The 17,858-nt window shown below is 46.5% G+C and overlaps 1 protein-coding gene and 1 long non-coding RNA gene across 3 annotated transcripts in view; both read left to right on the top strand.

Annotated features, from left to right (window-relative positions):
* Window positions 1-15,147, top strand: part of LOC310641972 — a 102,030-nt gene extending 86,883 nt beyond the window's left edge. The window contains exon 2 of the long non-coding RNA XR_014492824.1: window positions 14,235-15,147. This is a non-coding gene — a long non-coding RNA (uncharacterized lncRNA). The remainder of the gene's footprint in view (window positions 1-14,234) is intronic.
* Window positions 8-13,482, top strand: PLEKHJ1 (pleckstrin homology domain containing J1). 2 transcript variants are annotated; one of them, XM_083365123.1, is made up of 6 exons: window positions 8-123; window positions 7,088-7,155; window positions 8,249-8,315; window positions 11,095-11,185; window positions 11,855-11,918; window positions 13,293-13,482. In XM_083365123.1, the coding sequence occupies exons 1-6, from the start codon at window positions 30-32 to the stop codon at window positions 13,356-13,358; spliced, it is 450 nt and encodes a 149-aa protein (XP_083221249.1). In that variant the 5' UTR covers window positions 8-29; the 3' UTR covers window positions 13,359-13,482. The 2 variants fall into 2 exon arrangements, with proteins under 2 accessions (XP_083221249.1, XP_083221250.1); XM_083365124.1 differs by lacking the exons at window positions 8-123; window positions 7,088-7,155 and adding an exon at window positions 7,310-7,420.
* Window positions 15,148-17,858: the final 2,711 nt, after the last annotated feature.

Genomic DNA, 17,858 nt, shown 5'->3' with positions numbered 1-17,858 from the left:
CGGGGCGGGGCGGGGCTGCGGTGGAAGCGATGCGGTACAACGAAAGGGAGCTGCTGTCGCTCTCCCGGCAACCGGCCGAAAAGGCGGCAGAGGTTCTCATGCGCGCCCCCAAGAAAGGAAGCGGTAAGGAGAAGGGGCAGCGACGCCAGGGCGCGAAAGGGAGGGGGATGTGACGACATGAGATCGGGGAAGCTCATCGCGTCCTCTGAGGGCGCTGGGGAGAAGGGAGCGAGGCGTTCGAGCGCCTCTGGCGTAACTACCCTCACTGAGGACTAGGCGCTTGAGTGGCTTTTTTTATCAGCACTGCGGTTAACTGGTCTTCAGTTCCAGCTTCTACTGTTTTTGCCTTCCGTACTCTCTTCTTATTTATTTATTTATTTATTTTTGGGACTTATATGCCGCCCTATCTCCCAAAGGACTCAGGGCGGCTTACAACAATAAAAAACAGTACAAAAATTAAAAAAGAATTAAATAACAGCCCCAAAATAAATTAACTACACAGTTAAAAATTTAAAAATTAAAACATATTTAAAAACCCATCATCAATCCAGGTCAGCCTGATGGAAAAGTTTTGAGGTCGCGGCGAAAGGACCGGAGGTCCGGGGCCATCCGAAGCTCAAGGGGAAGCTGGTTCCAAAGGGCTGGTGCTCCCACAGAGAAGGCCCTCCCCCTGGGAGTGGTCGCCAGCTTTCACATGTGTCAGGACCCGCCTCAATCCACATCTTAGGAAATAAGAACTCTCGGATGCCAGTTTAGTCCAAAAGGAAAATGTTTACTAGGATGGAATCGATTGTGGCAATACAAGACGGAATCTAACAAAGTTACATTTCAATCCTATATAAAGCGTTCCCATTTCAGCCCTTCCCCTCATCCATTTGGTCAGGCTCTCATCATTTGCTTAGGTGTCAGGCCCTTCCGTGGGAAAGGGAACTCTCCTTGGTTTTATGGTTATTGCTTTCCTTTTCAGTTGTAAATGAAGATGCAATCCAGATCTGTCTCTCCCCCTCCCTCCCCCAGTTCAAATGTTCCCTGTTGTTAGAAGATCACCTTAAGTCTATCCTCTCCCCCCCCCTTCAGAGAGATGGCAGGATCCCCAGAATAAGCACACTGTTCTACCTATATATTTATGAAATGTGATATAAATGGATTCTGACACGATGACTGATTCATTTACCGATTTCCCCTTTATACTTTATAAATGTATGCTATATTTGTTTTTGTCTTTTGCCTAATGCTGCTTGGCACCAAAACGTAATACATTTATAATAAAAGGGTTCAGCTTTAAGGTGCCACAAGCTACTGGGTAATTTTTGATAACTCTGACTGACAAGCTACTTCAAGCTATTCAAAAAAGTATTTTTAAATTAATTCCATTAGAATCTAATGGAATTAATTTAAAAATACTTTCTTGAATCAAACGTATTAAAATCCCCTTCCTTCATTTGGCTGTTTTGTCATAAAGTTATATAACTATAAATATAAATGCACAAATGAAAAAAGTAAGGTTCTACATTTAGGTAGAAAAAAACAAATGTACAGGTATAGTATAGGTGGCACCTTACTCAACAGTAGTAACTGTGAGAGGGATCTTGGAGTCCTAGTGGACAATCACTTAAATATGAGCCAGCAGTGTGCTGCAGCTGCCAAAAAAGCCAACACGGTGCTAGGCTACATTAACAGAGGAATAGAATCAAGAACACGTGAAGTATTAATACCACTTTACAATGCCTTGGTAAGGCCACACCCAGAATACTGCATCCAGTTTTGGTCACCACAATGTAAAAAAGATGTTGAGACTCTAGAAAGAGTACAGAGAAGAGCAACAAAGATGATTAGGGGAGTGGAGGCTAAAACATATAGGGAACGTAGTTTAATGAAGAGAAGGGTGAGGGTTGACATGATAGCAGTGTTCCAATATCTCAGGGGCTCCCACAAAGAATTTAATTTAATTTAATTTAATATTATTTCTATACCGCCCTTCTCCCTGAGGACTCAGGGCGGTTCACAGGGCAGAATAAAATACTAAATACAAACATTAAAAAGAGATTAAATGATTGCCCAAGTTAAAACAATTTGAATACAATTCTAAAACCCCAAGATAAAATTAAGACACCAAAAATAAAAAACCCCACCAATCCCCATCAGGCTAGGCCGGCTTGTACAAACAGAAACGTCTTGAGATTGCGACGAAAGGAGCGAAGATCGGGCGCCATCTGGAGCTCTACCGGTAGCTGATTCCACAGCTCCGGAGCGCCCACAGAGAAGGATCTCCCCCTGGGGGCCATCAATCGACATTCTCTGATCGGTGGCACCCTGAGGAGGCCCTCTCTGTGGGAACGCACAGGGCGCAGGGAGCTTGATGCCGGCAGCAGATGTTCCCTAAGGTACTCCGGCCCCATGCCATGGAGGGCTTTGAACACCGTTACCAGTACCTTGAATCTCACCCGGAAGACAACTGGCAACCAATGCAGTTCACGGAGCAGAGGTGTAACGTGGGAGTATCGGGAGACTCCCAACACAACTCTCGCGGCTGCATTCTGTACCAGTTGGAGCTTCCGGGTGGTCCTCAAGGGCAGCCCCATGTAGAGAGCGTTGCAGTAGTCCAGACGAGAGGCCACGAGCGCATGAGTGACCGTGCATAAATCATCCCGGCTAAGATAGGGCCGCAACTGGCGCACCAGGCGAACCTGGGCGAAGGCCCCCCTAGTCACAGCTCCTATATGGTCTTCCAAGGTGAGCCGTGAATCTAGGAGGACTCCCAAGTTGCAAGCCCTATCTACGGGGGGTAATAGTTCACCCCCCATAGCCAGAGGTGGAATGTCCGAATAAACCCGGGATGAAGGTATGCAAAGCCACTCAGTCTTGTCGGGGTTGAGTTGAAGTCTGTTCCTCCCCATCCAGACCCGAACCCCCTCCAGGCAACGGGACATCACGTTGAGGGCATCACTGGGGTGGTTTGGGGTCGAAAGGAAAAGTTGGGTATCATCAGCGTACTGATGATACCCAACTCCAAAACCACGAATGATCTCACCCAGCGGTTTCATGTAGATGTTGAACAGGAGAGGCGAGAGGACCGACCCCTGAGGAACTCCACAAATGAGAGACCTCGCGGTCGACCTCTGCCCTCCTGCCAACACCGACTGCGAACGTCCCTGGAGATAGGAGGAGAACCACTGTAAGACTGTGCCTCCCACTCCCAGTCCCCTGAGACGCCGCAGCAAGATACCATGGTCGATGGTATCGAAAGCCGCCGAGAGGTCTAATAGGACTAGAACAGAGGAATATCCCCTGTCCCGAGCCCTCCAGAGATCATTCACCAGCGCGACCAATGCCGTCTCCGTGCTGTGCCCGGGCCTGAAACCCGATTGGTACGGGTCTAGATAATCCGCTTCATCCAGGACCAGAGGGAGCTGATGCGCCACCACACTCTCAACAACCTTCGCAAGAAAGCGAAGGTTGGAGACAGGACGAAAGTTGTTCAATACAGCTGGGTCCAAGGCAGGCTTCTTGAGGAGAGGTCTCACCACCGCCTCTTTCAAGACGGCGGGGAAGTTACCCTCACTCAGAGAAGCCGATATAACTGCCTGGAACCAGCTGCGTGTCCTCTCCCAGGCTGCATAGACCAGCCAGGAAGGGCACGGGTCCAATAAACATGTGGTGGTGCTCAGCCTCCCCATGATCCTGTCCACTTCCTCCGGAGTCACAGAGTCAAACTCCTCCCAGGTGATATCGACAAGACCGCCCGTGTCCTGATCGTCAGACTCTGCCCAGTCAGAGTCCAGACCGGTCCGAATCCGAGCGATTTTGTCCGACAGATGTTGGTTAAACTCCTCGGCACGACCCTGCAAGGGATCCTCCCTCACCTCCTGATTTAGGAGGGAGCGAGTCACCCTAAACAGGGCGGCCGGGCGATTATCTGCGGACGCGATAAGGGTGGCGAAGTGGTTAGACCTCGCCTCCCTTATCGCAGCGAGATAAGACCTAATGTAGGCTCTTAGTTGCAATCGGTCGGATTCGGATCGGCTGGACCTCCAACCGCTCTCTAGGCCCCGTCTCCGACGCTTCATCTCCCGGAGCTCCGCAGAGAACCATGGAGCTCGACGGGATCTGCAGAGGGAGATCTGAAGAAGGAATCTGAAGAGGGAGTCAAGCTATTCTCCAAAGTGCCTGAAGGCAGGACAAGAAGCAACGGAGGGAGACTAACCAAGGAGAAAAGCAACCTAATGCTAAGCAGAAACTTCCTGACAGTTAGAACAATTAACCAGTGGAACAACCTGCCTCCAGAAGCTGTGAATGCTCCAACACTGGAAGTTTTTAAGAAAAGACTGGACAGCCATTTGTCTGAAATGGTATAGGGTTTCCTGCCTGAGCAGGGGGTTGGACTAGATGACCTCCATGATCCAACATTATTATTATTATCATCATCATCATCATCATCATCATCTCTATGCAGAGGCCTCTGTATTCAAAAGGCCCACCTGTCAAAACAGGGTGCTCTGCTCTGTACCTTTCCTGTAATGTTTCCTTTCCTATTTCCTAGCACTGACCTAATATTCCCTAGTCTCTTAGCCAGCTCAGTCCTTGGGAGGGATGACTTGGGAGATTCTCCCCATCATAATGCAGCTGTCAACTCTTGAGGTTTGTTTTAGGTCAGGTCTCTGGGGTACTTTGGCTGCCCTGATTTCAGAAGATGCTGCACTTGGAGAATTAGCTTCACTGTTTGCTTATTGGGTGATGTCAGCAATGAATGTGACAGTTGGTAACTTGCTGTGCCGCTGTGAATACTAAAGTCATTCAGTTTAAGTGAATAGTTTGGCTATTTTGCTTATTCGTATGCTTGTATACATAACAGCATTATTGCATCTGGGATTAATAAATAGACTCCTTTTTAGCACCTCCTTACCAAACAATACAATAACCCCTTTCCAATTCTTACGATGTCCCCCCAATTATGTTGGATTTTAATTCCTCACTCCCCCCCACCCTCTGTTGTAATCCAGTGTGATACACATATTTGATTTTAATGACTTTTTAATGCCCCTTTTTTTGACTCCTCCTGATTTCACTTTCTTAGTGTGAATCTCCAGAAAGACATTTATGAAAGCGCAGGGGAAAACTGCCCTAAGGCATTCTGAATCTACAGGACAGAATAGACTCATTTGTTCTAGTATCAAATGGAACTGATTTCATTAGGGAGCTCAATATTCTTAGGGCCACTTTTGAGGGTAAAAAAGCTTTTTATTTACACACGACATCCTTCCTCCAAGAAACTCAGGTTGACGTATTTGTCAGCCAACCCACTTCTTGATATTCATCCTGTAACAGTGATGGCGAACCTTTTAGACACCCAGTGCCCAAACTGCAACCCCAAATCCACTTATTTATCACTTATTTATCATGGCAGACTGGGTGGGCGGGGCCAGGACGGCAGGGGCCAGTTCCTCGCCATCTCTGGGACACGGCACGCATGCCCACAGAGAGGGCTCTGAATGTTGCCTCTGGCCCGCGTGCTATAGGTTCGCCACCACTGACCTAGAATAATCTTCAGTTGATGAATGGGAACTAGAATCTGGGGTCTTCCCCTCCAGGTCACCCCCTTCCCCACTGGACTACAGTGATTTTGGCTGAGTCCCTGTAGGGCCTGTCATAGCTCAATCTGATGGACCAGGTTCCCCATCTTCATCCAAGCACCTTTTTGGGGAGACGATGGGATCTCTGCTCTCGGTGGGCTTCAACAGCCAGAAACCTCTTGCACTCTTAGAGGTCCCACTTCTAGAATATAATTCTGGCAAATCTTTTAGCAAAACCACAATTCTGGAGGAGCGAGTCACATATGATCATACAAAATGATCAAGAGAGATCCAACCTAGAACTAAGCAGAAACTTCCTGACAGTTAGAACAATTAACCAGTGGAACAACCTGCCTCCAGAAGCTGTGAATGCTCCAGTGCTGGAAGCTTTTAAGAAGAGACTGGACAGCCATTTGTCTGAAATGGTATAGGGTTTCCTGCCTGAGCAGGGGGTTGGACTAGAAGACCTCCAAGGCCCCTTCGAACTCTGTTATTCTGTATTCTGAATCATGCAGTTGTTAAGCAAATCCACTTCCCCCCATTGACTTTGTTGGACGTTGGGTGGGAAAGTCACAAATGGCAATCACATGACCCCAGTGGTATAAATGCTGTACATGTACCTGCCAAGCGGCTGAATTTTGATCATGGGACCATCGAGATGCTACGGGTCATAAGTGTGAGCACAGTAAATCACTTTTTTCATTGCCATTGTAAATAAATGAATAGTTGTAAGCCGAGGACTACCTGTAGATATGCTGGTGCTCCCAGCATTCCTAACCAGCTTGAAATCCGGGCCATCCTCGCAGTTCCTGCTGTGTGTTACAGGCCTAAAATATCTGGAGGACGACAAGTTCTGTGGAAAGTTGTCCTAAATATATAAAAAGGAAAAAAGCTGCAGGTCAGCTGTCCTTGTCCCACTATGCTGAAAGACAGATATGAGGCTAAGAGAGGAGTGAGTAGTACCAGATCATTTAATGAATGTTGTGACTGAGGATTAGAAGTCAGTTCTGCCAGTCATAAACTACTATTCTAGCCACTCTTTGCCATTAACTGACACCGGTAGGGAGACAGAGGTATTGTCTCATATGCTGAAGCTAATAGTAATTTAAAGCAGGGGTCTTCAAACTTGGGCCCTTTTATGACTTGTGGACTTCAACTCCCAGAATTCCTCAGCCAGCGTGCCTGGCTGAGGAATTCTGGGAGTTGAAGTCCACAAGTCATAAAAGGGCCAAGTTTGAAGACCCCTGCTTTAAAAGTTGCATTTAATGTGCCATCTATGGAGCATCCTTTGATTATAACTGGTTTCAGGTGCACAGCATGGATCTGCTGAGGTATGGCAGATGCTGAGCTATGCAATTCCAAACTCAAGGGCTGCTTACAAGCTTCCTGCTGACAACCCAGCTATCAAACTATGGCTGCCCAGAGTCACTTGGTTGAGTTGGGCAGCCATAGAAATTGAATAAATAAATAAGTAAATAAAATAAAAACTGTTTGTTGTGTCTGTTTTCTCTTTGCAGCCTTGAAGAAGCGCCTGGTGAAGTTAGTGGTCAATTTTCTCTTTTACTTCCGAACAGACGAGGCTGAGGTAAGAGTAAAGAGGTAGTCCTCGACTTACAATGGTTCATTTAGTGACTGTTCAAAGTTACAACGGCACTGAAAAAAATTGACTTACGACCGTTTTTCACACTTACAATCTTTGCAGCATCCCCATGATCATGTGATCAAAATTCAGATGCTTTGGCAACTGGTTCATACTTATGACCGTTGCAGTCTCCCAGGGTCATGTGATCCTTTTTTGCGGCCTTCTGACAAGCAAACCTCAGTGGAAGCCAGATTCACTTAACAACCAGGTTGCTAACTTTATCAACTGCAGTGATTGACATAACAACTGTGGCAAATAATGTTGTAAAATGGGAAAAACTCACTTAACAAATGTCTCACTTAACAACAGAAATGTTGGGCTCAATTGTGGTTGAAAGTCAAGGACTACCTGTAGTTAGCAATTGTTCTGAAAAGTGATATGAATTGCATCTTAGTTACTCGGCCTAAGGGGTTAGTACTTCTTGCAGTAGTTGATTGATATTTTTATTGGGTGATCGTTAAAAAAAATTCCCATTATTTGGCCATCAACTGGGATAAAGGTCCATGGCCCTTCAGCTATAATTGAATTGTTGGTCACGTTTTTTGAGAGTAATAAAAATCAAAATATCCAATTTATCTGGAACAATAAGGTTGCCTACTCCTGTAATAGACCTAAGAGTTGGAATGTGTTCTTAAGTTCAACCTAAGCCAGTTCTGAGCATTTTGTGTGTGTGTGTGTGTGTGTGTGTGTGTGTGTGTGTGTGTGTGTGAGGGGTTGTAGTGTTCTGTGGTCAGTGGCAGAAAATGGCAAAAAAACACCAACAACCCTCCTTTCGATATGCTGGATTCATTTAACACCATGTGGTTTGCTTAATTATCACACAGGTTTGCTTAATGTCCATTGTGACCTTACAGGCATCGTAGAAACAGTTGTAAAAGTGAGTCCAGTCACATGGTGCCTCGACTTACAACCATAATGACTGACGACCAAAATTTTGGGCCCCATTGTATCTGTAAGTCAGGGACTACCTGTAAACATTTCCATCTTAATTGAAAAGCAGATCTGATTTTTCCCCTGCCCCTTTCTCTCTCCTCAGCCCATTGGTGCTCTATTGTTGGAACACTGCAAGATCAGCCAAGAAGAAGAAAATGTCTTTTCCATCAGTAAGTGCTTCAGAAAGAGTTGTGGAGTTGTGTCAGGAGCAAAAAAAAAAATTCCCCCTAGCAAATTGGCAACCTTTTATTTTTTAACACTGAGAACGTAGCAGTGTCGCTGAATCCATTCACTCTAGCTTTGCTGGGTCTTCACTGTCAGCTGCTTTCCCTTCTTATCCAGTTATTTATACACACCCATTTGTGCTATTCAGGTGATCCTGAGGGCACAGATAAACCTCCAGGTGGCCTCAAGTGATGCTCAGAAAGAGTGCTAATGACTAAGATGACTGCAAGGAAGATAAATCCTCCCATCCTGCACCATTCAGTCAGAACTGAAGAAGCTTCTTGGATGAGAAGCAAAATGTCTTCAAGGAGAAAAAAAAATTCCAGTTGCCTTTTGAAAAAGCATCCGGGTAAACCATGAGCTGGATGACTGAGAATCTCCATAGACCAGGGGTAGGCAACCTCGGCTCTTTTATGACTCATGGACTTCAACTCCCAGAATTCCTGAGCCAGCCATGGCTGGCTCAGGAATTCTGGAAGTCCATGAGTCATAAAAGAGCCGAGGTTGCCTACCCCTGCCATAGACAGTTATTTCTACATTTCCCCCTCCCAATCTCTTCCTAGTAGCGGGACTTGAGGGGGAGGAAGATGAGTCAAAACATTTGCCCTGTACACTCCCTTTTCAGGCAGCAGTAGAACAGCTGATTCTCCTCTTCCCTAACTTGGGGGAAGCTGGGAAAAAACCTCATGTAGCTGGGTGAGAGAGAGAGAGAGAGAGGAAGGTCTCGAGAGTGACTAACCGGGGAACGACGACTTGGGGAGAAGACAGCTAGTTCGGTGAAAACTCAACAGTCCATGATCACAACTGCAATATTGTGGGCATTCCAGTTTCAAAGCAGATATCGATAGCTTGAGATGAAACCTTTCTCCCATCTTTTTACTCTGGAGGAACCCTTCACATAATTTTCAGCTCTGTGGGTACCCCTGCGTAAAAAGCGCGAGAAAATGGTGATGGTTGTGATGGGGAACCAACTCTGATGACGTTTACCTAGCTGGGTAGTGAAACGTCTGCAAAAAACCAAGCTCAGTGAGCACGAAGGATACTAAAGTTCAATCCTGAGCTACAAATATTCTCTTCTATCGGCTGCGAGAATATACTTACGTTTCTTCCGGTGGCAAAAAAAGTCACATTTAAATTCCCTTGATAAAGATAATCCAGGATGTTCTTCCAATAGGTAATGTTTTGATAGTTTTTAATAAAGCAGGCTTTAGTTTGATCCTGCTTGGATTGCTGTAATTTTCTGGCAGGGTTGATAGATGATTAAATCATAAACCAGGAATGGCCAATTTTCCCAAGAGCAGGAACATGAATAGCAAGGAGGTCACAGGAAAAGGTGGGGCTGATTTGGGGGTCTCTGATTGGAAGTGGGGAACAGAGACCCTGGGGAAAACAATGCATTTAAAGATTTTGTTGTCAAGCACTCACAATAAACAGCCGTGTTGCTGAGCATAATGGGAGTCTTTTGCCAACGTCTCAGCTGATAATGGGAAGAACTCAGAATCCTTTGCCTCTGGGCTTGAAAATCAGCACGGCCACTAATTAGTTGGCCCATTAGTCTTTGCTTTGGGTCAGTATCTTTTCTTCTGGGTAAATGGTTGTCAGATTAGAGTTTTCACTACCACGTTATTTAGGGGTGAAAAAGTTTATAGATACCGCCCATCTCACGCTTCAGAGTGACTCTGTGTGCTTTACAGGTTAAAAAAAAACCCATATAAAAACACAGTACACCAAGTTCAGTAAAATAGGAGCCAAGCAAAAACACAGAAAAACTTAAGTTAAAAAAAAACACCCGAGATGCCCTATGCACGGTCACCCACGCCCTTGTCACTTCTCTCCTGGATTACTGCAATGCTCTCTACATGGGGCTGCCCTTGAAGTGCACCCGGAGGCTTCAGCTGGTGCAAAATGCGGCCGTGCGGGTGCTTTTGGGAGTTTCTCCATACTCCCATGTTACACCACTCCTGCGCGAGCTGCATTGGCTTCCGGTTGCCCTCCGGGTGCAATTCAAGGTGCTGGTACTTACCTTTAAAGCCCTGCATGGCTTAGGCCCAGGGTACTTGCAAGACCACCTGCTGCCATTGTCAACCTCCCATCGCCCGGTTCGCTCCCACAGAGAGGGCCTCCTCAGGGTGCCATCAGCCAGGCAATGCCGGCTGGTGACCCTCAGGGGAGAGCCTTCTCTGTGGGTGCGCCGACCCTCTGGAATGAACTGCCTCCGGAGCTGCGGACGGCCCCTGACCTTCGGTCCTTCCGCCGTGACCTGAAGATATGGTTGTTCCAATAATCGGGCCTGGACTGACTATAGTTTAAAATTTGGTTTTATTGGGTTAATTGTTAAGTATTTATTATATTTATCGTTTAATTCTTTTTTAAATTTTGTCTTTTATGTTTTTTAACTTTTTATTTTTGTGAGCCGCCCTGAGTCCTTAGGGAGAAGGGCGGCATATAAATTTAATAAATTCAATTCAATTCAAAGTAAAAGCTAATGGGAGTGTTTTCAGGGTGGTAATACCCCCCCCCCCCCAGGATTGCATGCCAAGAGAGTGGAGGCCAACCTCATCTCTGAAGGGTAAGGGCAACGGCGGAGAAGAGTCTCTTCCTGGACCCCGACAGTTGAAATTCTTTAACCAACGGGCTCCATGACATCCTTTCCCTGTTCCAGGAAGGTTGAGTTAAAGCAACAGAAGCAGTCAGGGTGACTGTTTTGTGGGCTTCTTTTTCTAGGCTTCCACGAAGAGCCAGAAAGGAAATACTACTTTGAATGTGATACAGAAGAGCAGTGCCAGGAATGGATTGAGGTCCTTCGCAAGGCCAGGTGAGCTCAACTCGTCATCTGAAGGCTGATAAATCTTACTCGTTTATCCGTTTGTCTTACCTATTTGGAGAGTACCAATTAAAGGCAAAGGGACGCAGTGGCTCAGTGGGTTAGGACGCTGAGCTTGTCGATCAGAAGGTTGGCAGTTTGGTGGGTCAAATCCTGAGTGCCGCATAGCAGAGTGAGCGCCTGTTACTCCTCCCAGCTTCTGCCAACCTAGCAGTTCGAAAGCACGTAAAAAAAAAGCAAGTAGAAAAATAGGGACCACTCCGGTGGGAAGGTAACAGCGTTCCATGCGCCTTTGGTGTGTAGTCATGCCGGCCACATGACCACGGAGACGTCCTCAGACAAGCGCTGGCTCTTCGGCTTTGAAACGGAGATGAGCACCAGCCCCTAGAGTTGGAAAACGACTAGCACGCATGTGCGGGGGAACCTTTACCTTAATTAAAGGCAAGCCCGTATCTGATACATTTTAATTTTTATTTGGCACCTGCAACGGATTTAGGCACTATAACTACGTTGCCTTAAAAACATTCACCGCCTACATTGGGGCTGCTTTGGAAAAGCAAGGAAATAGGTTTCTCTCTGCTGGCTGGCATTTCTTTCTCGCCAAACAAACAAATCTTGGATCAGTTCTTTCAGCTCTCGTGTTCTCTTTCGATCCTATAGTTACGAATTCATGAGAAGCAGCTTGATCTTTTATCGGAATGAGATCCAGAAGATGACCGGGAAGGTAAGCCGGTGGCTGCAAATGGCAGTTCTTATTCCAGAGCATCCTGATTGCTAAGAATATTTAAGGCCTTTGAGATGTACACACCAGCCAGCTTCACACACTGCACTGTGAATTATTTTAATTTGGGTGGGGGTATGTTGCGTGAATGCAGTTTTTGTTTGTAAATCATGGTATAGAATTCTGTGGTTGTGTGAACCCAGCCAATTGTGGCTTAGCTAATAAAATTGGCTTACCTCCACTGCAAGGGTAAACCCATGATTTGAGTGGCTTGAAATGTGGCTGTTTGAGGGGGGCTTTGGAGTGCTTCCTCTTAGAATGGGCCATATAGGGCAGCTTCTTTTCCGAAGGCATTTGATAACATTTATGGGCTAGAACAGTGTTGGCTGGGGTATTCTGGGAGTTGGAGTCCACACATCTTAAAATGGCTAAGGTTGGGAAACAACTCGGCCTAGAAGATAGCAATTGAAGCAAGAGAGGGAAGACAGGAATAGCTTTCTGCTCCTGTTCTCATGTGAATATAGATACAATTGTATAATTACTCAGAAATGTGATTTCAAGAGACTGGGGCAGGGGTCGGCGACCTTAAACACTCAAAGAGCCACTTGGGCCCGTTTCCCAGAGGGGGAAAAAACACTGGGAGCCGCAAAACGCACACGCGCGCATGAGAGGGGAAACTTGGAAGTTTAATTAAAAAGAAATAGAGGTTGCTGTGCATGAGTTCTCTCTCTCTTTCTCCCCTCCCCTCCCTCCATCTCTCTCTCTCTTCCCCCCTCCCCCCCTCTCTCTCTGAGCTTCTGCTCACCTGTTTGGGCAAGCTGACACACATTCTTATTGGGCTGGCTCTCCTGCCCTTGAGAGCTGCTGCTTCCTGTGGAGATGCAGCAAAGGCAGGAGCCCCACCCAGTAAGCTTGTCAGCTTCTTGGAGCACAGCATGAGTTACACACAGAGAGAGAGAGAGAGAGAGAGAGAGAGGGAGGGAGAGGGAGGGAGGGAGAGAAGGGAAGCACAAGTGCCTCTCTCTGTCTCTGTCTGTATTTTGCAAACTGGGAGCTGCAGGAGAAGGCAGAAAGAACCGCATGCGGGTCCAGAGCTGTGGGTTGCTGACCCATGGACTGGGGGATAAATCAAGCGGAAATCTTACAAGCATCTAATGTTTAAAGTCCTCCAAAGTCTGAGGTACAGGAGCAAAAGGCAACACGCCGTGTTGTTCACCACCAAGCCAATGCACCTGCTAACTTGGAAGGAGACACACATGAGCTCAGTGGAACATATGCCAGACGAACGTAGGTAGCTGGCAGTTTTAACCAGCATAGAAGAGAACACAAAGAACTGGCTGGAGCAAACTGTCAACCTTCTTGCTTCTTTGGCTGCAGGACCCCTTGGAACAATACGGCATCTCAGAGGAAGCCCGTTTCCAGCTGGGGGCACGGAAACTTTAACCCTACATAAGGTGAACAGAGGAACTCCCAACTGCTGAAATGTCAACAGAGTAAATTCTCTATTTTTTTTTATGAACTGAAGGGAGGGGAAAGGGAATCGGTTTCTTAAAAAACAAAACAAAAACCCACCCACACTGCCCACATACGCTATTATCCCTTCCATTGCTTTGTGACCTCAGTTTTGCTACTACCAATAGCCACAGCTCTAATGAAATGGTTATTGTTGATAAGGAGGGTCAGTTTTGTGGCTGGGTTAATTTTTATTAGTTCTGCCTTTATTGTTATATACACGCCTGCAGAGCAAATACGCTTGTAAAAATGAAGGAAATGGGGAAAGGGAGTTTTACATTGGGAAGGAGGCCTTGATTTTAATGCTCTTTTCAACCCCCCTTGGTAAGGCCCTGAGGTTTTAGTGAAGATGGCTGAAGGTGTAGTCCATCGGCAGGGATAAATTTAATAGGTATCCTAGTTCTGCAGTGTTCATACTCCCAGACCCTCCCAAACTTCTGTCAGAGGTGGTTTTCCTACCACAGACATGTCAAACACAAGGCCCGGGGGCCGGATCCGGCCCACGAAGTGGTTTCATGCGGCCCGCGAAGCCATCCTGGAAACAGGGAGGGAACAGCCCCCACTGCCTTGGCCCTGGCCCAGAGACCCTCCTTCTGCCAGAGACCCTCAGATCTGTCCCACTCCTGCCCAGACCCCCATAGGCACCCTTGATGCGAACGATGTAGAGCTGGCCACGCCCACCCAGTAGGCCATACGCACTCTAGCCACGCCCACCCAGTAGGCCACACCCACCCAGGCCACACCCACCCGGCCCCCTGAGGGCAACCGCAATGCTGATGCAGCCCTCAATGAAATTGAGTTTGACAGCCCTGTCCTACCATCTCCCTGCATTGGCTCTAATTAAGCATTTGACTCAGACCGGAAGCAGATACTGTATTTACCGGCCTGCAGGATGGAGAGACTGTCTCTTCAGGAGTTACTGCAGTCCATCATGAAGCTTACCAAGCTCAGCAGTTCCTCCCAGACACAAAATGGATAGGCAGTCCTTCACCTATTCTAGATGTGAAATGTTTTAAGCGGGAGGCAGGCTGCCAAATGAACGCAGCAAGCGCAGCAAGCGCTGTGCTTCTTTGAACATTGGAGGTTCTCGATGTTAATCAGTGTCCAAAATAGATAGGGGCCAGGCTTGCTGATCTGAAACAATAGATTCAACAGGAGATCATCTTCAGCCTTTGATGCGGTAAACAGATCATTTGGCATCGCTGGCAGCCTTACAATCTGTAGTAATTATTTCCTGCAAGAATAAAAAGTGAGCCTAGAGACTCTCTTCAATCTTCTATGCTTGGTGTTTTTAAATTATGGGTGACAAGTGTAGGGGGTTCACGGCAGCCGTGAAAATGCACTCCTAAATGCTCTGGTGTCTGTAAAATTTCTCTTTTTATCTGCCACATTCGGGTGCGATTTGTCCTTGGGTGTTACTCAAGTCTTTCTGTTGCTTCTTCCAATGTCTTTACTGTCCAACTTTGGGAACTGGCAGCTGAATGTATTATAAGACATGTGAAATTTCTTCAGGCATTTTAAAAGTTTTCTTAATTTTATCAGAAACCGGGGGGGGGGGGGGGGAACGCTTCTCAAATAGAATGCCTGTGGTTATTTAAAAAAGCGTTTGGAGCCTTTAGAAATTCAAGATGTACTGTACTACATTTTACACCCTCAAATCTCCCTTCTCTTCCCCTACCATTCCATCTCTGTATAATAAAAAAGCAATTACTTTTCCATTGATGGGCTTCCTTATTTTGCCTTATTTACCTGCTTTTATTTTCTGCTGCTTTGCTATTACTCTTAAAAGAATTTGTTAACGAGTAGGAGCTTTGGGCATTCAGCAAACCTTTACTTAGTGACTTATTATCTACTTGTCCTTCAGCATAGGTAAATATTTAGGAAGGAAACTTGCTGAAGTCTAGTGAATGGCATCCTAGATGTACTGAAAAATTAGATCGGCAATCTTGCATAAGTCGAAAGATATGGTACAATGGTTCTGAGATAACATCTGCCAGCTCCTTCAGAACTCTGGGATGTAATCTGTCAGAACCTTATACAGAAGAACAGAGTTGGAAGGGCACTTATAGGTCATCTAGTCCATCTAGGTCAGACATGTCAAACTCGTGATGTCATGTGACGTCATGCAACGTATCGGGACAGTTTTGCCATTGCCGGCAATGCGGTTGGCGTGGCTTCTGGATGATGCATCTGGCCTGCGGGCTGGCAGTTTGACACCCCTGACCTAGGTCATCCTGCTCAAGGAGACCCTACACCCGTGGTGGCGAACCTATGGCACGCATGCCACAGGTGGCACGCAGAGCCCTCTCTGTAGGCACACGCGCCGTCGCCCCAGTCCTAGGCCTTCAGCTGGGTTTTATAAAACCTTTTCGCTTTAGGCCTCCGCCAGCGTGTGCAAAAAGAAAAAAAGGTTCAACCAATCAATTTCAACTTCTCGCGGAAAAAAAAGATCTCGCAAAGTTGGAATTGATTAAGCTTTTTAGTCCCACCCAGTCTGCCGTTACCACTGCAGCCACGCCCACCCAGTGAGCCACACCCACCCAATGGGCCACGCCCACCCGGCACCCGACGATACATGACTAGGTTTTGGGTTGCAGTTTGGGCACTCGTTCTCTAAAAGGTTTGCCATCACTGCCCTATACCATTTCTGACAAGTGGCTGTCCAGTCTTATCAACCAAGTGGTCCAGCCAGAAGCACCTGTCTGAGTTGGCAACAAAACACATTAGGTCAAAACCAGTTTGCTTCTTTGTGATGTAACAGGTTGTGTGGCTTATAAAGCACGATTTGTGCTTTCTGTAAACTTCCAGTTACTTACTTAACTACCTATTCTCAGGACAAAACACATTTCTCTGACATTTTCGTTGAGAATCCCCCCCCCCAAGCTATAATTGGAGCAAGAATTCTTGCAAATCAGGAGAAGAGAACGAAAAAAGGTTATTTGGGCAGAGCTATATTATTTGTAGATAGGGAAAACTGCCATGCATGCGAGAATCTCTTTAAGAATTATAATGCCTCCAGCGTTTAACCTCAAGCCCATCTGCAGTCTTAAATCTGTCACTGAAATGACAAGAAGTCAAAATTGAAAGGTGAGCAACCCAATACTTTCCAAATGTTTTAAACCAAATTCCCCCCCCCCCCCCAGACTGTCTCAATATTGGCCATGTTTGCGCCTTCTGACAGGACTCGGCATTTGAAGGCAAGAAGTTTGCAGATTCTGCCATTACCATAATTGATATAATTAGTAGCATCTGGACATTAGAGTGAAAAGGTGATGGGGGGGGGGACAAGCAGGTCCTTTGATAGAATGGCTCTAAGGCAGTGATGGCAAACCTTTCTAAGCATCAGGCTAGAAGCCGGGAGACCGAGTCTTAGCCACGAAAGCCAGCTAGCTGACTTGGGCTAGTCCAGGGGTAGGCAACCTTGGCTCTTTTATGACTCGTGGACTTCAACTCCCAGAATTCCTGAGCCAGCATGGCTCAGCTTGGAAACTCTCCCTTTCCCCTCAGCATGGCTGGCTCAGGAATTCTGGGAGCTGAAGTCCACGAGTCATAAAAGGGCCAAGGTTGCCTGCCCCTGGGCTAGTCCTTCTCTCTCAGCCCGACTTACCTCACAGGGTTGCTGTTGTGGGGGAAATAGGAGGAAGGAGTAGTATTGGATGTTGAGATGTTTATAAAATAAATAAATAAATGACACAGGTGTCACCAGGCTTCCAGACCCTCTGCAAGTCCTGTGAGATGGTCTTGCTCTCATGCAGCCTCTGAAGCATCTTAAAAACCTTGTAAGTCTTTTCAACACAATTTCCAAATGGTCTGGAGAGGAGGTCCGGAGAGGCCTCTTTTGTCCATTTGTGGGGTGTGTGTGTGTGTGTGTGTGTGTGTGTGTGTTTTACATGCCAACAGAGTCAGGGGAGGCATTTTTCGAATTTTGGATACACCGAGCCGAAGAGGCTCGCCATCCTTGCTCTAAGGCAGAGGTGGGGAACTATGGCCCCTTTATGATTTGTGGACTTCAACTCCCAGAATTTCTGAGCCTGGCATGGGAGTTGAAGTCCACAAGTCATAAAAGGGCCATAGTTCCCCACCTCTGCCCTAAGGTACGGCATTTGGTACATTATAGTTTCTGCAAAGCCTTCTCTAGTTCAGCATGCTAATGCCAACAAACATTCCCAGGAAACAGAAAATATTGATGATGGCTATCTGATGTTTGAGCCCAGTCAAAAGCCACATAAGGTTGTGGAAGACTTATATTTTACATTTATCTAATATAATTGCTAGATCTGTCTTTGCCATTACATTTGCTTAGCAATTAGAGCCACATAAAGTCATGGCCACAACTGCATTTCATGGCAAAGAATTCATAATACAGCGTCCTGCGTTTGGAGAGAAAAAAATCTCAAGCCAACTTTAAAATGAATTGAAGCACCACATTAG

This window comes from Vipera ursinii, assembly GCF_947247035.1.
Source record: "Vipera ursinii genome assembly, chromosome: 1".
Taxonomy (NCBI): domain Eukaryota; kingdom Metazoa; phylum Chordata; class Lepidosauria; order Squamata; family Viperidae; genus Vipera; species Vipera ursinii.
The sequence above is the reverse complement of the archived record's forward strand: the minus strand, read 5'-3'. Positions and strand labels throughout refer to the sequence as shown.